The sequence below is a fragment of the Hyla sarda genome, chromosome 5, assembly GCF_029499605.1.
Source record: "Hyla sarda isolate aHylSar1 chromosome 5, aHylSar1.hap1, whole genome shotgun sequence".
NCBI classification, from domain to species: Eukaryota; Metazoa; Chordata; class Amphibia; order Anura; family Hylidae; genus Hyla; species Hyla sarda.
Genome location: NC_079193.1, coordinates 371,939,096 through 371,964,256, shown reverse-complemented (window position 1 = coordinate 371,964,256; position 25,161 = coordinate 371,939,096). Strand labels below are relative to the sequence as shown.

The 25,161-nt window shown below is 45.8% G+C and overlaps 1 protein-coding gene across 3 annotated transcripts in view; it reads left to right on the top strand.

Moving 5' to 3' along the window:
- COL22A1 (collagen type XXII alpha 1 chain) overlaps nucleotides 1-25,161 on the top strand; it is a 395,576-nt gene that overhangs the window by 355,125 nt on the left and 15,290 nt on the right. For all 3 annotated transcript variants that reach the window (XM_056522812.1, XM_056522815.1, XM_056522813.1), the window contains 7 exons: nucleotides 350-403; nucleotides 2,987-3,040; nucleotides 6,985-7,038; nucleotides 13,631-13,675; nucleotides 14,069-14,122; nucleotides 16,811-16,864; nucleotides 24,122-24,175. In XM_056522812.1, the coding sequence (XP_056378787.1) occupies nucleotides 350-403; nucleotides 2,987-3,040; nucleotides 6,985-7,038; nucleotides 13,631-13,675; nucleotides 14,069-14,122; nucleotides 16,811-16,864; nucleotides 24,122-24,175 (369 nt within the window). The remainder of the gene's footprint in view (nucleotides 1-349; nucleotides 404-2,986; nucleotides 3,041-6,984; nucleotides 7,039-13,630; nucleotides 13,676-14,068; nucleotides 14,123-16,810; nucleotides 16,865-24,121; nucleotides 24,176-25,161) is intronic.

Here is a 25,161-nt window from a genome sequence, read left to right as displayed (position 1 = left end):
ATAACTAGTCATCCTGTCGATATACAGAAGTTATTGTTGATTGTTTAAAGGGGTACTCCACTGGCCAGCGTTCGTAACTAAATGTTCCCAACGCTGCTTTCGTGCTGCGTGACATCGTGACATCATGGCCACACCCCCTCAATGCAAGTCTATGGAGGGGGCATGACGGCCCGTCATGCCCCCTCCATTGACTTGCATTGAGGGGGCGTGGTCGTGACATCACGAAGGCGCATGGCCCGCAGCACAAAAACAGCATTCGAAACATTTAGTTCCGAACGCTGGCCAGTGGAGTACCCCGTTAATGATTACCATGAACACATTTTCCTAACATTCTCTTTGTTGATTTCAGGGAAAAGAAGGACCACCAGGGCCCAAAGGCCCCCCTGGACTCATGGGACTACCGGTTAGTACAACCAGTTATTACTGGGGTTGTTTGGTTCAGCATCCTCACCTCATGGCCTCTCTTTCTTGGAGGATTATCTTCAATGGGGATTCCACCGTCTCATTCACACAGCGGAATTTCCTGCAACAGAATGTTCCCATTCCAGATTGCGCAAAATTATAAGGCATGTCTTTTTAATTTTGCGGAATTCCATTCCAAGCCCCATTGAAGTTAATGGGAAATTCAAGTGGAATCTGTATTTTAAAGGCACAGAATTCCACTCGTATTCCGCAAAAAATCCGCAGTCTGCTTTTCTGAGCAGAATTTAAAATGGCACTCCACTCCTCAGCGTTCGGAATTCATTTAGTTCCGAATGCTGGGTGTGGGTTTCGGGGGTTACCACGCCACCTCACTACATCATGCCCTGCCCCCGTGACATTACGCCCCACCCCCTTAAAGCAAGTCTATGGGAGGGGGCGTGACACGCCCTCCCATAGACTTGCATTGAGGAAGTGGGGTCTGATGTGATGTCATGAGGGGGCGTGGCGACCCCGAAGCATGAACCCAGTGTCCGGAACTAAATGTTCCAAACACTGGGGAGTGGAGTACCCCTTTAAGGCGAAATAGCAGAAATTCGGTCATGCATACATAGCCTTAGGCTATGTTCACATAGCGGTAATTCTACATTTCCACACAGCAGAGTTTGTGGAATTCCAACAGAATTGCGGTGGAATTTCAGCAGAATTCTGTCTTCTCTAGACACAGAATTCTGTGGAAATTTAAGCCCCATTGAGTTCAATGATATTCTGCCGCAATTCCACACAATTCTAAGACAGGTCTTTATATTTTGTGGAATGCAGAATGCAGAATTTCCTCTGCTTGAATGGGACCGTGGAACCTCATTGCGGAATCCTGCTGTAGAATTCTGCTGGAAATTAAGGCAAAAAATCACTGTCCATTTAATTTTAAGGGGTGGTAAATTTTGCCTTGTGAACATGGCCTCATTTATAAAGCCCATTGATTACTGTGTAATGGCTAATTTCTCCTGTGGTGGCGCTGTAGGAAAATTACTCATAGGTTATTCTACAAGACACATGATGCATGTACCGTACAGTAATATTACTGTATATACTCGAGTATAAGCCGACCCGAATATAAGCCGAGGCCCCTAATTTTACCCCAAAAACCCAGGAAAAGTTATTGACTCGACTATAAGCCTAGGGTGGGAAATACATCATCCCCCCATGTAGTCATCCAGACCCCCGTCATCATCCCCGCCTGTCAATCCCTTCATCAGTGGTCTTCAACCTGCGGACCTCCAGATGTTGCAAAACTACAACTCCCAGCATACCCGGACAGCCATCGGCTGTCCGGGCATGCTGGGTGTTGTAGTTTTGAAACCTCTGGAGGTCCGCAGGTTGAAGACCACTGCGGCCATCGTCATCATCCAGCCCCCCCCCCTTTTGTTTTGTACTCACCGTCCGGTGGGGAGGTATAGTCGTTGCGGGTTGTCCATTTTCACCGGGGGGGCCTCCTCTCCGCGCTTCGGGCCCGGACTAGTGCGTTGCCTTGACGACGACGCACAGGGACGTTGTGCATGAACTTCCCTGTGCGACGTCGTCAAGGCAACGTCACTAGTCCGGGGCCGGCCCGAAGTGCGGAGAAGAGGCCCCGCCGGTGAAAATGGACAACCTACAACGACTAACCCTCCCCACCGGACGGTCCCTGCAGCATAAATGGCCCAGACCAGCTCACCCTAACTTCCCACCGAGGGGAGGTGAGTACAAAACAAAAGGGGAGGGCTGGATGAGGACTAGTGTTGAGCGGCATAGGCCATATTCGAATTCGCGAATATTCGGGAATATATGGGCGAATATTCGTCATATATTCGTGAATATTCGCATATTCGTTATATTCTCGTTTTATTTTCGCATATGCGAACATTAACATATGTGAATATTAGCATATACAAAATTAGAGTACGCGAAAATTCGCATATGCGAACATTAGCATATGCTAATTTTCGCATATGCGATCTTTCGCACGCCAGTCTCACACAGTAGTATTACAGCCTTCTTTACACCACACAAGCTGGAAGCAGAGAGGGGTGATCACTGTGATGTGTACTGTGAAAAAAAAACAAAAAAAAACGAATATTCGTAATTACGAATATATAGCGCTATATTCGCGAAATTCGCGAATTCGCGAATATGCGAAATTCGCGAATAATATTCGAATTGCGAATATTCGTGAGCAACACTAATGAGGACGAAGGCCGCAGGGGTCTTCAACCTGCGGACCTCCAGAGGCTTCAAAACTACAACACCCAGCATGCCCGGACAGCTGATGGCTGTCCGGGCTTGCTGGGAGTTGTAGTTTTGCAACATCTGGAGGTCCGCAGGTTGAAGACCACTGATGAAGGGATTGACAGGCGGAGAGTTCACTCGAGTATAAGCCGAGGGGGTCGTTTTCAGCACGAAAAATCGTGCTGAAAAACTCGGCTTATACTCGAGTATATACGGTAATACCCCTGTAAGCTGTTTACACACTTTAATAACATTGTGGCTGAGTTTTATAATCATTTCCTTTTCACTTTGGTTTCAGGGAATCGCTGGTAAAGATGGAAAAGACGGGAAGCCCGGGGCACCTGGGGAAGCAGTATGTCAATTTTATTGTTGAGTAACTTGATAGTGGCAGGAATATGAACAAAAATGTCACCCTCTACTGTGTCACCATAATGAGAATTTACATACTGTACCCGAGGATTGTCAGTCTCCTGCGTTATGGTACAAGACAAATAGAAAAAAATACATGTATCTTTAAACGGTATACAAAAATTGTTAGGACATCACATGTACACACTTGGCCAATAGTAGGTAGACAACTAAAAAATATAACAACTATAATACTGCCCTGTATATACAAGAATATAACTACTATAATACTGCCCTGTATATACAAGAATATAACTACTATAATACTGCTCTGTATATACAAGAATATAACTACTATAATACTGCTCCTATATACAAGAATATAACTACTATAATACTGCCTCCTATACACAAGAATATAACTGCGATAATACTGCTCCTATATACAAGAATATAACTACTATAATACTGCTCCTATATACAAGAATATAACTACTATAATACTGCCTCCTATATACAAGAATATAACTACCATAATACTGCTCCTATATACAAGAATATAATTGCTATAATACTGCTCCTATATACAAGAATATAACTACTATAATACTGCCTCCTATACACAAGAATATAACTGCGATAATACTGCTCCTATATACAAGAATATAACTACTATAATACTGCTCCTATATACAACAATATAACTACTATAATACTGCTCCTAAATACAAGAATATAACTACTATAATACTGCTCCTATATACAAGAATATAACTACTATAATACTGTTCCTATATACAAGAATATAACTACTATAATACTGCTCCTATATACAAGAATATAACTACTATAATACTGCCTCCTATATACAAGAATATAACTACTATAATACTGCTCCTATATACAAGAATATAACTACTATAATACTGCTCCTATATACAAGAATATAACTACTATAATACTGCTCCTATATACAAGAATATAACTACTATAATACTGCCTCCTATATACAAGAATATAACTACTATAATACTGCTCCTATATACAAGAATATACCTACTATAATACTGTTCTTATGTACAAGAATATAGCTACTATAATACTGCTCCTATATACAAGAATATAACTACTATAATACTGCTCCTATATACAAGAATATAACTACTATAATACTGCTCCTATATACAAGAATATAACTACTATAATACTGCTCCTATATACAAGAATATAACTACTATAATACTGCTCATATATACAAGAACATAACTACTATAATACTGCCTCCTATATACAAGAATATAACTACTATAATACCGCTTCTATGTACAAGAATATAACTACTATAATACTGCTCCTATATACAAGAATATAACTACTATAATACTGCTCCTATATACAAGAATATAACTACTATAATACTGCTCCTATATACAAGAATATAACTACTATAATACTGCTCCTATATACAAGAATATAACTACTATAATACTGCTCCTATATACAAGAATATAACTACTATAATACTGCTCCTATATACAAGAATATAACTACTATAATACTGCTCCTATATACAAGAATATAACTACTATAATACTGCCTCCTATATACAAGAATATAACTACTATAATACTGCTCCTATATACAAGAATATAACTACTATAATACTGCTCCTATATACAAGAATATAACTACTATAATACTGCTCCTATATACAAGAATATAACTACTATAATACTGCTCCTATATACAAGAATATAACTACTATAATACTGCTCCTATATACAAGAATATAACTACTATAATACTGCTCCTATATATAATATAACTACTATAATACTGCTCCTATATACAAGAATATAACTACTATAATACTGCTCCTATATACAAGAATATAACTACTATAATCCTGCTCCTATATACAAGAATATAACTACTATAATACTGCCTCCTATATACAAGAATATAACTACTATAATACTTCTATATACAAGAATATAACTACTATAATACTGCTCCTATATACAAGAATATAACTACTATAATCCTGCTCCTATATACAAGAATACACTATAACTAGTGACATACAGTAAAATACTTGAATGTGGAACTGAAAAAATGACATGTAATCTACAAATATGAGGATCTGCCTTTAAATCCTTTGTAATGCAGTGTAGGGCAGTGGTCCTCAACCTGCGGACCTCCAGATGTTGCAAAACTACAACTCCCAGCATGCCCGGACAGCCAACGGCTGTCCGGGCATGCTGGGAGTTGTAGTTTTGCAACATCTGGAGGTCCGCAGGTTGAAGACCACTGGTGTAGCGTATAAGCACTTACAATGGTGAGTACATTCCATCTACAGTACTCCGTGCACATACTTGGCAGTACAGTGTGTGTTCCTCTAGTGAGGTGCGGGGCTTTTTCAGGTTTGTGCTGCTGATGACTGAGTCGTCTTCTTTGCATTCCCTCCTGTTGTGTGACATATTACTGCAGGCAGCACGGGGGGGCGCACACCGGGGGTTATATATCACAGAGTCACTGATACAACCAGCGAGTACACACGGCGCTCTGCACTCACTGATCACACGTTCTCCGCGGTCTCATAGTGCCGCCATCTCATTTGATGGGTTTTTTGTTGAGGTTGAAAATATTCCCATGTTATTTATTGGAAATGAAGCAGTTTTTATGCTCTCTGTGCACGGAGTGTCATATTATGAGGATCATTTGTTAGCATGCAGTTGTATTGCGGCACCTGGAGTATTATTTTATGAGTACCGCCTCCAGTGATATCAGTATTACTTACCACAATGTCATTACTCACCAGTAACATGTACTAGAAGATGGTGGCATTAGCTGCGGTCATTTTTGTTCCACACTCAGAAGCACCGCATCTTGCTCCCCAGCCAAAAGTTCTGTGTCTAACTTAAAGGGGTACTCCGGTGGAATTTTTTAATTTTTCTAATCAACTGGTGCCAGAAAGTTAAACAGATTTGTAAATTATTTCTATAAAAAAAATCTTTACCCTTCCAGTACTTTTTAGCAGCTGTATGCTACAGAGGAAATTCTTTTCTTTTTGAATTTCTTTTATTGTCTTATCCACAGTGCTCTCTGCTGACATCTGATGCCCGTAATCAGGAACTGTCCAGAGCAGGAGAAAATCCCCATAGCAAACCTCTCCTGCTCTGGACAGTTCCTGATACGGGCATCAGGTGTCAGCAGAGAGCACTGTGGACAAGACAAAAAAGAAATTCAAAAAGAAAAGATTTTCCTCTGTATTATACAGCTGCTAAAAAGTACTGGAAGGGTGAAGATTTTTTTTATAGAAATAATTTACAAATCTGTTTAACTTTCTGGCACCAGTTGATAAAAAAAAAAAAAAAAATGTTTTCCACCGGAGTACCCCTTTATTGAGTTAGCAGAGGTTCTGATCAGTGTCTTGGGTGAAGTCCTCATGTTCACTATTCCTAATGCCCTGACCGATCTTCTGCTGTAATGTTTTCCTGCAGTTCTGTGCGTGCATCTAATAAACTGTTAGGAAATATGATCAGTGTCCTGGGTGAGGTTAACATTTTAACATATTAACCCTTAAAGGCGTACTCCGGCCCTAAAACATCTTATCCCCTATACCCCGCAATCTTGCATTCGGCACCCACCTCTTTGAGCTGCACGCCGCGCTGCCAGCTTACAAACTGTCGGGTGCCGACCACGGGGCCGGAGTATTGTGACGTCAGGGCTCTGCCCCCATGTGATGTCACGCCCCGCACCCGCTATGCAAGTCTATGGGAGGGGGCGCAATAGACTTGCATAGCGCTGGCGGAGCGGGACATCACACGGGGGCGGAGTCGTGACGTCACGATACTCCGGCCCCGTGGTCGGCACCTTTGTTTTGTATCATTTATCACCTCTGGGTTATTTCTATGTCATTTATTAATTATTTTCTCTATTACTTAGGGGAAACCAGGAGATTTGGGACCGCCGGGCAGAGAGGGGGCCCGAGGACTGCCTGTAAGTATATGAAGAGATACATATTATACACTGATCACATGACTGAAAGGAATCCAAAAATAATCCCCTCAGTAGCGGCCTTGAGTTACATCACTATGATGGGACAACCCGATATTTATTAGGAGGCATTGTTAGAGGAGTGGGCGGGCAGCCGCATCGGTGCACCAAGGGATAAAGAAACACCCCCAATGCACCGAAGACCTTCTGCGATCGCTAGTTATAAGCAAGTTATAAGTAGGGATGTTTGCGGCATCGCTCTACACTCTTCCTCTGGCTGGCAGATCCGACCTTTTCTCCGCATAGACTTCTGTTGCAAAAAGGTTGGAATTGATTGACAGGAAGTGATCTTTTCTCAATGGAGGCGGAACACAGCATGCTGGGTATGCTAATAAAACAGGTATCTCCAGAACCGGACCGTGGATCCAGGTAGGTGATACCTCGTTGTAATCTGGACCACTCTTAAAGGGGTATTCCGCCGTTAGAAATCCGATCCAAAGGATAGGGGATAAGATGTCTGATTGCGAGGGTCCCGCCGCTGGGGACCCCCGTGATCTCTGCTGCAGCACCCCAGACATCGGGTGCGCAGAGCGAACTTTGATCCGTACCGGATGACTGGCAATGCAGGGCGAAGGATCATGACATCACAGCCACTCCCCGCTCATGATGTCATGACCACGCCCCCTCAATGCAAGTCTATGGAAGGGAGCATGACTCCCATAGACTTGCATTTACGAGTGGGGCGTGGTCGTGACATCACAAGCCTCCAGCACTTCACCCGACGCTCTAAACGAATGCCAGGTACAGCAGGGAGATCGCGGGGGTCCCCGGCGGCGAGACCCCGTGATCAGACATCGTATCCCCTATCCTTTGGATAGGGAATAAGATGTCTGGGGGCGGACAACCCCTTTAAGACTAAAAATGGGTCCCATGTCTCATACAGACAACCCCTGTCCATCTACCACATTAGGGCAAATGGACATCATAGAACCCAGAACCGAGTGGACTTCCAAACAAGTACATTTCTGCTGGGCCATGGCAAGCATGGGTAACAGTTCAGTGCAGGGGGCGTCACGGCTCTCATGCACGCACCCAGTCTCTTAGTTGGATAAACCACTGCTGAGATTTCACAGGGCTTTTTAATGTTTCTTTTGTCTTATTTCTCCGTATGGATTTCGGCTGAGAATACATCATCCCAGGTCTAATAGGGCACATTGTCTTATCTCACTCCATTGAAACATACAGGAAAAGCTGACATAATGATAGAGGGCGCCCCATGAAGCCCAAAAGCCTCAGCAGCAAAGTGGAAAATTACTTCTGAACAAGTATTGGAAATCTATATTTTTTACCGCGCGTTCGTCAGAATGGGTGACTGAATATTGGACACGTGTACAATTATGGTGGTCGGTGAGGCAGGAACAGGATACGGGACATGGACTAAATGTCTCTCACTTGAGGCTCAGTAATTTATTATGACATTTCCTGAACATGTAAAACAACCTTTGTGATAAGTCTGAGGAGTATAGTCACATGGAGCTCTCTCTACCTCCCCTCCATTGGTTTTAAAGGGGTATTCCAGTAAAAAAAAACAAAACATTTTTTGTCAACTTGCTCCATAAAGTTAAACAGATTTCTAAATAACTTCTATTAAAAAATCTTTATCCTTCCAGTACTTATCAGCTGCTGAAGTTGAGTTCTTTTTTTGTCTGACAACAGTGCTCTTTGCTGACACCTCTGTCTGTCTCAGGAACTGTCCAGAGTAGGAGCAAATACCCATAGCAAACCTCTCCTGCTCTGGACAGTTTCTGACAAGGACAGAGGTGTCAGCAGAGAGCTCTGTTGTCAAACAGAAAAGAACAACTCAACTTTCGCAGCTGATAAGTACTGTAAGGATTAAGATTTTTTAATATATGTAATTTACAAATCTGTTTAACTTTCTGGAGCCAGTTTATATGAATACCATGTTTATTTACTGGAATACCCCTTTAAGGAAAAGTCTATTTTTCCACTTTCCTCATCTTTTGCTTGTTTTTGAGTTATATAAGAGTTGATTTTGCTGGGAGTAGCCTTGGCCATTCAGATATTTCCCTTGCAATGACATTTACATGACTAGCCTCTAATGTAAGTCTAGTCTCCCCTACATAGTAGCTTTCTATTCAGGCTTATAAAAGGGAGGTCCTGAAAAAGGGGTCCACACCTCTGTGATGTCAATGTGGACGACCACTTTCAGATTGCCGATGCTGCAGAGATCACATGATTGATAAGACCTACAAAGGACAGAGGCCATTTATCCAGAAATGTATTGTTTATCTCAAACAAATACATAATTTACATATGTACGACTGAAAAGAAATTACTTAATGTATATACAGGGTGGGCTATTATTGACTGGATGGGATTTTAGATACATCCCTTCCCCTCTAAACCCACTCCCAACCGAATATAACCCCCTTTTCCCCAAAAAGGACACTGACACATATTGTGGAAAAATTGGGCCATGTGGCCCGTTTATTTAACAACTAAATAAATAACAGTTAAATATCTTATATATAAAAACATAACCAAAATTAACTGGAGGGCACTCCCCTCCCCCAATCAGACTTGTGCACCATACTCTTACCCCTGGCCATGACCGCCTGGCCCAACAGGGGCACCCAGATAACCTTCTGCACAATCCCTCAAACTCCTGAGGCCCAGAACCACCACCAGGAGGCCCAATTGAACAATCTAAAACAAACATCTATCTTTTAAACTACTACCTCCCCCGGGCCCCTTTCACACATCACAACACCTATCAAAACCCAACAAACCAGACGACAAAAAAGGGACGGGTGGTTGGGACCTTCTTCCTGCTTCCACACGCCGACTGGTAAGTACCACCCCCCATAGCACTCCCTTATATACACTCCCCCTCCCCTCCAGATGACGTCTCTGTCACCTCACTTCCAGGCCACCTGCTGCCGACCCTTAAAGGGGCAGCATTAAATTAACCCCTTATACCCCCCATCACCAACCATCCCTCCTGTAACCCATATTACCCCCTATTCCATATGGAAAGGGCCACTAAAAACCCCGTCAAGGCCAGGGGTTCCCGCCCCTCCGTTTGCTCCCAATACAGCATTACCGCAGTACGGCTGAGACCAAAGTGTTACATTCTGAACATGATCATAGATCAAAGAGCGATAAGCAGGGGTGTAACCAAAGTCCCATGGGCCCCAGGACAAATTCTGTCCCTGCCCTCCACTCCTAACAAATAGTGGGTATAGAAACACGCGCATATATATAGCTGTTTGCAGATGGGTCCTCTTCCCTTTTGGGTAGATTTCTGGAATTAAAGGGGTTCTCCACCCCTAGACATATTATGTCTGATCGTGGGGGTCCAGCTGCTGGCGAGCCCTGTGATCTCGGCTGCGGCCCCCCAGACATCCGGTGCGCGAAGCGAACATCACTCCATGCCGGAAGACTGGCGATGCGAGGCGGAGGCTTGTGATGCCACGGCCGTGCCCTGCCCGTGACATCATGACCACGCCCCCTCAATGCAAGTCTATGGGAGGGGGCGTGACGGCCATCACGCCCCCTCCAATAGACTTGCATTGAGGGGGCGTGGCCATGACGTCACGAGCTGGGCACGGCCGCGACATCACGAGCCTCCGGTGCTGCACCTGATGCTCTAAACGAATGCAGGGTGCAGCAGGGAGATCGTGGGGATCCCCAGCAACGGGACCCCACGATCAGACATCTTATCTCCTATCCTTTGGATAGGGGATAAGATGTCTAGGGGCGGAATACCCCTTCAAGGAGGCTGCCAAATAGGGGATCACAAATGATGGATGCCCTCTGTGATGCCCAAATATGCCCTATGGACAGAGATCGTCTTCATGAGACCAACAATCACATGTCCTTAAATGGTTAAAAGCAACCAAATCATCTATTTCTAGCTGTCCATATGGCAGTGTGAACAGTCAGCTGTCATCCAAAATGTCCTCCAGGAACGTGCGGCTGACAAATCCAATCCCTGTATAAAGTCTCATTTATAAGTCTCCACTCTACAAACAAGCGACAAAACGCGCAATGAGGTTTATCAACAGAATGTGCTCGGGCTTAGAAAACCGCCACGCTGTGATAAATACTCCATTACTTTATTACCCCCACCCCGTAAGGTATCGGTGATGAATAGTGACGGTGTGCCGCCAGGAAAAGCCATAATAAAGCAGAAGAAGATGGGAAAAGCTGAGATTGTCGCGGCAGATGTCACCCCCATTACAGCCATCACCAATAATCAAGGTTGGCATGATCAATGGACGCCCTGAACTAAATAAGTCACATCCACGGTTCTTATCAAAGACGCATTTTATTAATTCAAAATAAATTATGCAGCTTTGCATATTTGCCTGATTAAAATTCTTCCACTATGTTGTGTATTCAGCTCCTGTGCAGACCTGTGTATCCATGGCAACAGACTACAAACAAACCCTGAGTAGTCTGGTCCTGCAGTCATGTGTTACTCCCTCTCGTTTGCTATATTACAATTGAACTAAAACAAGAAACAGACAGCGCTCCGTAGTGTAATACCGTTGTTAAACGCGGCTATGACGGTAGAAGTGATCCTTACCACACAAAGTTACACTCCGCCAAGTGTAGCAAGGGATAGGAGTAATAAAAATAGGTGCCTGCTGCCGTTCCATGTCCAATCCGATATAAACCCAAAAAATATCCTCCAACGTGTCGACGGTATTCAAAGGCGCTGGACACAAAATTGCAGGGATCTAAGGTTTATTCCCCCATGATGCAACGCGTTTCACAGTAAGACTGCTTCATCAGGCATCTGATGAAGCAGTCTTTCTGTGAAACATGTTGCATCATGGGTAAATAAACCTTAGATCCCTGCAATTGAGTGTCCAGCGCCTTTGAATCCCGTCGACACGTTGAAGGATATTCTTTGGGTTTATATTACAATTGGGTACATTAGCAAGATGAAGGAGAAAAACGAGAAGGAATAATACACGACTACAAGATCAGACGACACTGCCTCGTGGACACACATACTCCACTGGAAAACATTTTTTATTGTATTTTTTTAAATCAACTCGTGCCAGAAAGTTAAACAGATTTGTAAGATGAAGATTCCTGGCAATGCATATTTAGAAATATGGAACACTGTACCTCCAACAAACAATACCAATTTACCCAACTCAGGTTCATTCTTAGACTATTTTATTCACCTAGTTTAAAGGGGTATTCCGCTGCTCAGCGTTTGGAACAAACTGTTCCAAACACTGAAGCCAGTGCTGGGAGCTTGTGATGTCATAGCCCCGCCCCCTCATGATGTCACGCCCAGCCCCCTCAATGCAAGTCTATGGGAGGGGGCGTAGACTTGAATTGAGGGGGCGGAGCTTGGCATCATGAGGGGGCAGAGAGTGCACAGAGAGCACTGTGCTCGTGATTTCAGCAGAGAGCTCTGTGCTCCAAAAAGAAAATAATTTCCTCTGTAGTATTCAGCAGCTAATAAGTACTGGAAGGATTAAGATTTTTTAATAGAAGTAATACATCAAAGTTTTACACCAGAGTACCCCTTTAATGTTACTGTCCGACTAACATGTCAGCGGGGATCTCGGTGCGGAGCCCCCCCCCACCAATTGTTGGATAGAGCCCTAATCAGCTTGCCACTTAATCCGGCTTTGCTGGAGTCGGGATCCTTTGTAAGTCTATGCGCTGGCACCCCGACCAATCAAAACTTTTCACATCTCTGTGTGATATATCTAAAGTTACTGCATAGCGTACGTGTCATTTAGAAAAAAAAAGTTTTGATATGTCATAGAGATATATTAAAAGCTTTGATTGGAGTATACAGACCCAGAGCCAGGAGAAGTCCCTGGGCTCTGTATCACGTGACCTGCATGGTCCCATAATGTAAATTTGTGTCTAGCTTCTGTATTTAGCTCACAAATCCCTCTGTTCTGTTGCTCACTCATCCTGACATCCACTGCTCAGGAAGGGGCATGTCTGAGGCAAGCACTGAGCCTGCCCTCTCTCACCATGTAGTTACTTCCTCCGTGAATCTGCTGTGCTGGATCTCTTCCTCCAATCACTGCAGGCTGCTCTGTAACACCCTCCTCTCTGTATTTATGCTACAGTCTGATAGGACAGGAGTGAGCACAGAAGAGTGCTAGTCCTGCCCTCACTTACTGGACTTTGTTCCTGTCTGTGCTTTTGCTCGGACAAAGATGATGCTGCAGTTGGACAGGGTTATGTTTTTGATGATATGGGGACCCCTAGTGGTCTTTTCAAAAAACTATGATTTCTATAAAAAGGAGATAACATTTTTTTAATGAAGTGTATATAAGGATAATGTTTTGTCAAGGTGTACAACATATAAAAAGTTTTTTATTCTGGCATATCATTTATTGTTTGCAAAATTGTGCCCATGTAGTGGAAACAACCAACCTATTTTTCAAAGCAGTTTGTTTTTGGTAAAATTAAATAAAAATAAGCATTTATAGAAGGAATCATATGTATTTATAGGGCTGGTGTTGGAATTCACTTTGCTTTTTGATTCATTTGTAAAATTTTATTTTTTTTTTTTATTGTTTTTCAGGGCTTTAAGGGGCACAGAGGAGATACAGGAATACCGGGTAGCAGAGTAAGTTGTGTAGCCTTTTTATAATAGAAAATATGAATGAACAATGAATTATGTTGCTGGAATAGGCCATCACCTTCTAAACAGTGGGGTCTGACTGCTGGGGTCTCCACCAATTCCGATAAAGAAGGAAGTTTTGAATCATAGAGGTGTCATAGCGTGACACATGGAGAATGTAGTGCTGCGTATCACAGAGCTGTGGGAACTGCATGTGCCCTGAAAAGAATACATTTATATGGTTTTCTTACTACATGTTGAATTACATAGGCTCTATCATTAGAACAAGTGAATATAAAAAAAAAAAAAACTTTGTAATATATCTTTTTAGATAAAAAGGCTTCATCCTCCTGTTATCAAGCTTATGTGAAATTATTATTGTTTTTGCTATTATCTTAGGGAGAACCAGGTGTACCAGGACCCCCGGGGCGAGAAGGGTCCTCAGGAAAAGATGTAAGTCTTGAAGCACAATGTTAAAGTGTAAGATTGAAATTTATATCACAACCACCCACTACATCTACAAAAAGATATTTCACTTACCTGAATGCTGCAGTTTCAGACATGCCCCCACTCTTTTCTTCTGAAGTATATGCTGCCCATTGCAGCAATCCAGCAAAACAGTAATGGCAGTGTAGGACAGTGTTGCCCCGCCAAGGAGCCCAGCACTGAGCGGGAGGAAAGGGAGCCCAGCACTGAGCAGGAGGACAGGGAGCCGAGCACTGAGCAGGAGGACAGGGAGCCCAGCACTGAGAGGGAGGACAGGGAGCCTAGCACTGAGCAGCAGGACAGGGAGCCCAGCACTGAGCTGGAGGACAGGGAGCCCCGCACTGAGCAGCAGGACAGGGAGCCCAGCACTGAGCGGGAGGACAGAGAGCCCAGCACTGAGCAGCAGGACAGGGAGCCCAGCACTGAGCGGGAGGACAGGGAGCCCAGCACTGAGCGGGAGGACAGGGAGCCGAGCACTGAGCGGGATGACAGGGAGCCCAGCATTGAGCAGCAGGACAGGGAGCCGAGCACTGAGCAGGAGGACAGGGAGCCCAGCACTGAGCAGGAGCACAGGGAGCCGAGCACTGAGCAGGAGGACAGGGAGCCCAGCACTGAGAGGGAGGACAGAGAGCCCAGCACTGAGAGGGAGGACAGAGAGCCCAGCACTGAGCAGCAGGACAGGGAGCCAAGCACTGAGCTGGAGGACAGGGAGCACAGCACTGAGCGGGAGGACAGGGAGCCCAGCACTGAGCGGGAGGACAGGGAGCCCAACACTGAGCAGAGGACAGGGAGCCAAGCACTGAGCTGGAGGACAGGGAGCACAGCACTGAGCGGCAGGACAGGGAGCCCAGCACTGAGCAGGAGGACAGGGAGCCCAGCACTGAGCGGGAGGACAGGGAGCCCAGCACTGAGCGGGAGGACAGGGAGCCGAGCACTGAGCGGGAGGACAGGGAGCCGAGCACTGAGCGGGCGGACAGGGAGCCGAGCACTGAGCGGGCGGACAGGGAGCCGAGCACTGAGCGGGAGGACAGGGAGCCGAGCACTGAGCGGGAGGACAGGGAGCCGAGCACTGAGCGGGAGGACAGGGAGCCGAGCACTGAGCGGGAGGACAGTAAGCCCAGCACTGAGCAGCAGGACAGGGAGCCCAGCATTGAGAGGGAGGACAGAGAGCCTAGCACTGAGCGGGAGGACAGGGAGCTGAGCGGGAGGACAGGGAGCCGGGCACTGAGCGGGAGGACAAGGAGCCGAGCACTGAGCGGGAGGACAAGGAGCCGAGCACTGAGCGGGAGGACAGGAAGCCCAGCACTGAGCTGAAGGACAGGGAGCCCAGCACTGAGAGGGAGGACAGGGAGCCTAGCACTGAGCGAGAGGACAGGGAGCACAGCACTGAGCGGGAGGACAGGGAGCCGAGCACTGAGCGGGAGGACAGGGAGCCGAGCACTGAGTGGGAGGACAGGGAGCCGAGCACTGAGCGGGAGGACAGGAAGCCCAGCACTGAGCAGCAGGACAGGGAGCCCAGCACTGAGAGGGAGGACAGGGAGCCTAGCACTGAGCGAGAGGACAGGGAGCACAGCACTGAGCGGGAGGACAGGGAGCCGAGCACTGAGCGGGAGGACAGGGAGCCGAGCACTGAGTGGGAGGACAGGGAGCCGAGCACTGAGCGGGAGGACAGGAAGCCCAGCACTGAGCAGCAGGACAGGGAGCCCAGCACTGAGAGGGAGGACAGGGAGCCTAGCACTGAGCGAGAGGACAGGGAGCACAGCACTGAGCGGGAGGACAGGGAGCCGAGCACTGAGCGGGAGGACAGGGAGCCGAGCACTGAGTGGGAGGACAGGGAGCCGAGCACTGAGCGGGAGGACAGGGAGCCGAGCACTGAGTGGGAGGACAGGGAGCCGAGCACTGAGCGGGAGGACAGGAAGCCCAGCACTGAGCAGCAGGACAGGGAGCCCAGCACTGAGAGGGAGGACAGGGAGCCTAGCACTGAGCGAGAGGACAGGGAGCACAGCACTGAGCGGGAGGACAGGGAGCCGAGCACTGAGCGGGAGGACAGGGAGCCGAGCACTGAGTGGGAGGACAGGGAGCCGAGCACTGAGCGGGAGGACAGGAAGCCCAGCACTGAGCAGCAGGACAGGGAGCCCAGCACTGAGAGGGAGGACAGGGAGCCTAGCACTGAGCGAGAGGACAGGGAGCACAGCACTGAGCGGGAGGACAGGGAGCCAAGCACTGAGCGGAAGGACAGGGAGCCAAGCACTGAGCGGGAGGACAGGGAGCCCAACATTGAGCAGAGGACAGGGAGCCCAGCACTGAGCGGGAGGACAGGGAGCCCAGCACTGAGCAGGAGGACAGGGAGCCAAGCACTGAGCGGGAGGACAGGGAGCCGAGCACTGAGCGGGAGGACAGGGAGCCCAGCACTGAGCGGGAGGACAGGGAGCCCAGCACTGAGCGGGAGGACAGGGAGCCCAGCACTGAGCGGGAGGACAGGGAGCCAAATGGTAGTCGGCGGGACAAGGAGCCAGGGTTTTATGTCGGGGCTCAGTTTTTCAATTGCTAAGGGGTCGCGACCCTTATTCCTCTGCCACTCTTCAGGGTGTCCTTCTTATTATGGATATTTATAAACTGTTACTGATAAATTTTATTTCATATATACTTGATTAGGGTGATATTGGACCACCAGGACATCAGGGACCAAGAGGAATCCGAGGACCACCTGTAAGTTTTCCATAAAATTGGTGTATATTTTTTGTTAATCCTGGACAACCCTTAAGTGCAATGAGCTGTGGACCTCCAAACTGTGGACCTCCATCTGTTGCAAAACTACGACTTCCAGTATGCCCGGACAGTCAACGGCTGTCCGGACGTGCTGGGAGCTGTAGTTCTGCAACAGCTGGAGGCACACTGATTGGGAAACACTGATCTACTGGGAAACACTGATCTATCTATCAATCTCATACTGTATCTATCTATCTATCTATCTATCTCATATCTATCTATCTCATATCTATCTATCTATCTCATTATCTATCTATCTATCTATCTATCTATCTATCTATCTATCTCATTATCTGTCTATCTATCTCATATCAGTCTATCTATCTCATATCAGTCTATCTATCTCATATCTATCTATCTATCTATCTATCTCATATCTATATATCTCCATTCATTGGCTGGCTAGACTTTTTTGCAACATTTGGAGCCCATTGTTTTGGAGGGTATATATATATAGTCATGGTTGTAAATGTTGGCACCCCTGAAATTTTTCTAGAAAATGAAAAGGATTGCAGTAACACATGTTTTGCTATACACATGTTTATTCCCTTTGTGTGTATTGGAACTAAACCAAAAAAGGGAAGGAAACTCACCTGGGGCAAGTAACAGGTTTGAGCAGTATGAAAATCACACCTGAAGGCTGATAAAAAGGAGAGAAGTTCACTTAGTCTTTGCATTGTGTGTCTGTGTGTGCCATACTAAGTATGGACAACAGAAAGAGGAGAAGAGAACTGACCGGAGAACCAAAATTGTGGAAAAATATCAACAATCTCAAGGTTACAAGTCCATCTCCAGAGATCTACATTTGCCTTTGTCCACAGTGCGCAACATTATCAAGAAGTTTGAGTTTGTAAGCCATGGCACTGTAGCTAATCTCCTTGGGCGTAAATGGAAGAGAAAAATTGATGAAAGGTGTCAACGCAGGATAGTCCGGATGGTGGATAAGCAGCCCCAAACAAGTTCCAAAGATATCCAAGCTGTCCTGCAGGCTCAGGGAGCATCAGTGTCAGCGCGAACTATCCGTTGACATTTAAATGAAATGAAACGTTATGGCAGGAGACCCATGAGGACCCCACTATGGAGGAGACCCAGGAGGACCCCACTATGGAGGAGACCCAGGAGGACCCCACTATGGAGGAGACCCAGGAGGACCCCACTGCTGACACAGAGACATTAAAAAGAAAGACTACATTTTGCCAAAATGAACTTGAGTAACCAAAATCCTTCTGGGAAAACATCTTGTTGACAGATGAGACCAAGATAGAGCTTTTTGGTAAAGCACAGAATTCTACTGTTTACCAAAAATGAAATGAGGCCTACAAAGAAAAGAACACAGTACTTACAGTTAAAAAAAAATATGGTAGAGGGTCAATGATGTTTTGGGGTTCAATGATGTTTAGGCGCCTTCCAATAAGAGAGATGTGGAGCAGTTTGTAAAGGAAGAGCGGTCCAACATTCCAGATAAGAGGTGTAAGAATCTTATTGGTGGTTATAGGAAGCGACTGATTTCAGTTATTTTTTACAAAAGGTGTGCAGCCAAATATTAACTTAAGGGTGCAAATAATTTTGTCCAGACCATTTTTGGAGTTTGGTGACATTATGTCCAAGTTGCTTTTTTTCCTCCTTTCTTTGGTTTAGTTCCAATACACACAAAGGGAATAAACATGTGTATAGCAAAACATGTGTTACTGCAATCCTTTTCTGTGAGAAATACTTCATTTTCTAGAAAAATTTCAGGGGTGCCAACATTTACGGCCATGACTGTCTATATATATATATATATATATATATATATATATATATATATATATATATATATATATATATATAATATATACACACACACGCATATGAACACTAGGAGTCATTATCACCTTGTGAATCACCAGTCACCTCCGATAATTATTATTGCTCATGAAGCCTGGGGGTCTCACAACCTCTTATGAGTAATCTACAATGGACGTCATTAATCCCAAAACAACATCTAATATGTTTCCGATTCATCATCTTCTTCATGTCTCAGAAAGGTCTTCAGCTTAGGATCTATAGGTTATGGCAACTGAGGTCAATACTATGCTTCATGTTAGGAAAGGAAATGTATAATAAATCAAGAAAATCTTGATAAAATAATGTATTTAGTGTTTAAAGGAGGCCCATGAGTCTGTGGGGAGCTTGTATAAACACAACAGCCAACCAGAACAAACAGCATAATACAGACTACTCTAAACTTCACTAGACAATGAAACTAAGTCCGAGTCCCTCTTTATAGCATAAGAGCTAAAAAGAAGATTGCACTGAAGATTAAAGGGGCACTGTCATCAAAACTAAATTTTGCTATTGCACTCATAGTAAATAAAAAATCTTTCTAATGCACTTTGTTTAAAAAATTAAGTTCTCTGTTTTATTTGTGTTTAGAAAAGCTGCCACTAGGTGTCTCCCTACATGTCTAGAGCACATTCCCCCCCCCCCCCATCTTTTGCACAGACTTTGGTCTTTGGTCTCCTGCTGGCCTGGCAGAAGTCCAAAATCAGGAAATGCAGTCTGGAGTGCTGAATGGGGGTGGGGGGGGGGGGGGGGGGGGGGGTCGTGTGCAGCCTTAGCCAATCATATGATAGTCCACACTGCAGTGAAGAAGTTAGGATTAGGGATTTTGTTATTTCTCAAGTGCTTCATTGGGGACACAGGACCATGGGTATATGCTGCTTGCCACTAGGAGGCTGACACTAGGCAAAAAAAACTAAAGAAGGTCGGCTCCTCCCGGCATGATATACCCGCCTCCTGGCTCTGAGCAACTCCGTTTTAGCTTAGTGTCAGCAGGAGGCAGACACAGGTCTGGAGCTCTCCATAACTGGTCTTATTTCTTTAGTTTTTTTCCCTAGTATCAGTCTATAGTTAGATTTTCTCTCCTTTTTTGTTTTTTTCTAGCTTGGGGCGATAGGAGCATGGCGCTGCCTGATCCCCCATATGCGAGCTAGGGGCACAGTGCATTGTTGGATGGACTGTTAACCCCTCCTTGCCATCAACCAGCGTCTGGTGGCGTACCCAGGTCCGGGTCCCCCATTTGCCCCTGTTTGCCAAGGCTGGCTTAAGGCAGGTGGCCCATAGCTGGTCGAAGACGACCATAGGTGGGTTTAAGTCTACATGTGGGTGAGTATGATATGTCCACATGTGGGTGAGTATGGTCCCTTTCCCTCCTCCCCTCCCTTGGACCTGGGGGCCTTTTTCACTTTGCTGCAGTGAGTGACGGGGATACTAATGGTTAATAGTTTTGGAACAGGGGTCAGTAGCTGTCGTGGCATCTTTCCTGTCCCCCTGCGCTTCTCCTTGCATACCTTCTGCGGCCGGCTGTTCTCCAGACTGCGGTCGGGTAGCGCACTTTAGCCCTGGAACGACTTCTTACTCCGGAGGCGCTGTTTCTGCCAGCGCTGCACATATTTTGTGGACAGCCTGGTGTCGGCTGTGAGGGACACCTTCCACCTACAGGACCCAGGTACTTCAGGTGCGGTTCCTGATGTGCCCTTTCGCCGTGCTCATGGGGCTCCTCAGGTTTTAAGAACACACACTTAATTTGACGAGCTGTTAGAGGCGGCATGGAAGCATCCGGATAGGCGCTTCAAGGGGACTAAGAAGCTCCGGGCTCTCTTTCCCTTTCCCCAGGACCTGGTTACAAAGTGGTCTTCCCCTCCTACGTTGGACCCTCCTGTTTCGCGGCTGTCTAAGTCTACTACCCTGCCGCTGGCTGATGCAGCCTCCTTTAAAGACCCCTCAGATAAGAGCATTGAAAATTTAGCTAAATTCGCATTTGAGGCAGCAGGCTCAACTTTGGCGCCTGCCTTTGCCTCAACTTGGGTATCCAAAGCCATTTCGGTTTGGGCTGGTTAATTGTGCCAGGGGATTTTGGCAGGTGCCTCCCCCGGTGATTTGGCTGATCTAGGTGAGCAAATTACTAATGCAGGGGACTACCTCTGCTCGGCCTCTTTGGAGTCGACTCGCTGCGCTTCTTTTTCCTCTGGCAATTTAGTGGCTCTTTGGTGCTCCATGTGGCTTAAGGCTTGGAATGCCGATGTGGCCTCTAAGCATTCCCTTACGGAACTTCCTTTCCTTGAGTCTCATCTTTTTTGGCAAGCGCCTTGATGAGATCATCTCTGAGGCTACAGGGGGCAAGAGTTCCCTCTTGCCCCAGAATCGTCCACAATGCTCAGACCCACAGAGGAAGACTTCTTCCATTCGTTCTTGGGCCACCAGGACAAATCAGGGGCTTAACAGGAGAGGAGGGCGCCTTCTTTCAAGTCTCGCCCATCCTGGAAGTCGGGGACTCGTTCCAACCTCCCCTTCTCCAAATCTGGGTCGCATGTCCCTCTTTCGGGACATTTGGCTGGCGCATGTTCAGGATGTGTGGGTTCGAGAGGTTGTTTTCCTGGGCTATCGAATAGAGTTCTCTTCTATTCCCCAGGATAATTTTTTCCAGTCGCGCCCTCCTCATTCTCCCACTCTTGCTGCAGCTTTTCAGGTGGCCCTTCAAACCCTCCTATCTCAGGGAGTGATCGTGCCTGTCCCTCCGCGGGAACGGTTTTCGGGGTTCTACTCCAATCTATTCATAGTTCCAAAAAAGATGGCTCTGTCTAATCCATCCTCGATTTGAAGCTTCTGAACCATAATTCCGGATGGAATCCCTGCGGTCAGTAATCGCCTCCATGGATCCGGGGGAGTTCCTTTCTTCCGTGGACATTTGGGACGCCTACTTGCACATACCTATCTTTCTGGACCACCAGCGGTTTCTACGGTTCGCGGTTCCTGTGGCACATTTTCAACTTGTTGCCCTTCCTTTGGGCTGGCAACTGTCCCCTGAGTCTTCACAAAAAGGCTGCCGGGTGTGGTGGCTCTCCTCCAATCGTGGGGGAGTATCGGTTCTCCCCTATCTGGACGAAGGTCTAAGGCTGTTGGACCCTGTTGAAGTCCAGTCTCGCAATCAATGTTCTGGAGCTTTGTGCGATCTTCCTGTGTCTTCTTCACTGGAGTCGTCTGCTGTGGGGTCTTCCAGTATGGGTGCAGACAGACAACGCCATGGCGTACATCAATCCCCAAGGCGGCACCCGCAGCTCGGCGGCCAGGAAGGAAGTGTCGAAGATTCTCTCCTCAGCGGAACTTCAGGTTCCAGCCATATCGGCAGTTCATATCGGGCGAGTGGTCCCTTCATCCGGAGGTGTTCACTCAAATCTGCCGCTGCTGGGGAAATCCGGACGTGGACCTCTTCGCATCCTGCCGGAACAGGAAGGTTCCTCGCTTTGTCTCCAGGTCCCGGGACCCCCTGGCGCTAGTGGTAGATGCACTAATGGTTCCTAGAATCCAATTTGCTCTCCCTTACCTCTTTCCTCCTCTTCTTCCCAGGGTCGTCCGGAACCTCAAGGCTGAGGGCGTCTCGGTGATTCTTTTAGCTCTGGATTGGCCTTGTCGCGTGTGGTACGCAGACGTGGTCAGTCTCGAGGCAGAGGTTCCCTTCCGTTTTACGGATCGTCCTGACCTTCTCTCCCAAGGACCCTCTGCCACCCCAATTTACTTCTGCAGCGTGGCGGTTGAAACAACGGTTTTGAGGGCTCGTGGATTATCTTCCCGTGTGGTCCGGACCATGCTCCATGCTTGGAAACCCTCGTCTGCCAGGATTCACCATCGTACCTGGCAGGACTATTTCTGCTGGTGCGATGCTCTCTCTCCCCTACCTCTTTTTCATTGCCAAATCTCCTATCCTTTCTGCAATCAGGCCTGGAGATGCGCCTCGCCCTCAGTTCCATCAAGCGGCAGGTTTCGGCGCTTTCTGTCCTCTTCCAATGCCCTCTAGCATCCGACGTTCATGTCCGCACCTTTTTGCAGGGAGTGGCTCACGATGTTCCTCCGTTCCGGTCACCCACTGCACCTTGGTACCTCAATCTTGTTTTAGGCATTCTACAGGGAGCTCCTTTTGAGCCTCTTGGTCAGGTTTCCCTTTGCTTCCTTTCCTGGAAGGTGGCCTTCCTGGTCACAGTCACGTCTATTTGCCGGTGTTGGAATTGGCTGCCCTTTCTTGACGTTCACCTTTTATGGTGCTTCATCAAGACAAGGTTGCTCTTTGGCCAATGCCCTCTTTTCAGCCCAAGGTCATGTCTTCTTTTCACTTGAACGAGGAGATTGTGTTGCCTTCCTTCTACCCTTCCCCCTCTCATCTGCGGGAGTGCCAACTTCACAAGCTGGAATCGGTTTGTGCGGTTCGGACCTATTTGTCAGTCACTTCCTCCTTTTGGCGGTGTGACTCTCTGTTTGTGCTTCCTGATGGACAGCGCAAGGGGCTCCAGGCTTCTAAGGCCACTATCTCCCGGAGGATATGCTCCGCCATTTTGGAGGCGTATCGTTGCAAGGGTCAGGTGCCCCCCTTTCGAGTCACAGCTCATTCCACCCGCAAGGTGGGGGCCTCCTGGGTGGTCAGCCACAGGGCTTTGGCTTTGCAGGATTGACCTGGTTATCTCTGCATACTTTTGCCAAGTTTTACCGCGTTCATACCTTTGCGTCCTCTGACGCTGGCTTGGGCCGCAGGGTGTTACAGGCGGCAGTCATGCCGTCCACCTGAGTTCCTTTTTGGCTGGGATGGTGTTTTTCCCTCCCAGGGACTGCTTTAGGACATCCCATGGTCCTGTGTCCCCCAATGAAGCGCTCGAGAAAAGTAGATTTTTTAGACTTATCGTAAAATCTTTCTCAGAGCTTCTATTGGGGGACACAGCACCCGCCCGTTAGTTGTTGGTGACCAGATGGTTTCCACCACTGTAATGGGGGGGTGCTTTTTGGGTCGGTCCCTTCTTTTTTCTGTTTTTTTGTTTTCAGACTGTTTCTTTTCTTTCTTGGTTGGTTCTCCTTCTGCTTTGGGACTAAAACTGAGTTGCTCAGAGCCAGCAGTCGGTATATTCTGCCAGGAGGAGCCGACATTCTTCTGTTTTGGCAAGCAGCATATACCTATGGTCCTGTGTCCCCAAATAGAAGCTCAGAGAAAGAGATTTTATGGTAAGTTTAAAAAATCTACTTTTTAAGGACTGTATAATAAAAAGAGAGCTAAACTAACATAAAAGTTTGCAATCTGGAAATCTATATAAAACATTGTAGTGTATTGGGATCAATAACTGTCTATCATCATTGTATGTTATACCATGTTTTCTTTTACCGTCTTATATGTAGGGCAAAAATGGGTTGGCTGGACCTCCAGGGAATCCTGGGGCACCAGGTTTATTGGTATGTATTAAAAACTAAAATGTGTTTTTTAAAATATTATCATACTCTCCCTGATGTACAGAATATAACCACTATAATACTGCACCTATATATAAGAATATAACTACTATAATACTGCTCCTGTATACAAGAATACAACTACTATAACACTGCACCAATATACAGGAATATAACTACTATAATACTGCTCCTATATACAAGAATATAACTACTATAACACTGCTCTTATGAACAAGAATATAACTACTATAATACTGCCTCCTACATACAGGAACATAACTACTATAATACTGCTCCTATGTAGAAGAATATAACTACTATAATACTGCTTCCTATATACAAGATTATAACTACTATAATACTGCTCCTATATACAAGAATATAACTACTATAATACTGCTCCTATATACAAGAATATAACTACTATAATACTGCTCCTATATACAAGAATATAACTACTATAATACTGCCTCCTATATACAAGAATATAACTACTATAATACTGCCTCCTATATACAAGTATATAACTACTATAATACTGCTCCTATATACAAGAATATAACTACTATAATACTACCCCTATATACAAGAATTTAACTACTGTAATACTGCTCCTATATACAAGAATATAACTACTATAATACTGCTCCTATATACAAGAATATAACTACTATAATACTGCTCCTATATACAAGAATATAACCACTATAATACTGCCTTCTATATACAAGAATATAACTACTATAATACTGCTTCTGTATACAAGAATACAACTACTATAATACTGCTCCTATATACAAGAATATAACTACTATAATACTGCACCAATATACAGGAATATAACTACTATAATACTGCTCCTATATACAAGAATATAACTACTATAACACTGCTCTTATGAACAAGAATATAACTACTATAATACTGCCTCCTACATACAGGAATATAACTACTATAATACTGCTCCTATGTAGAAGAATATAACT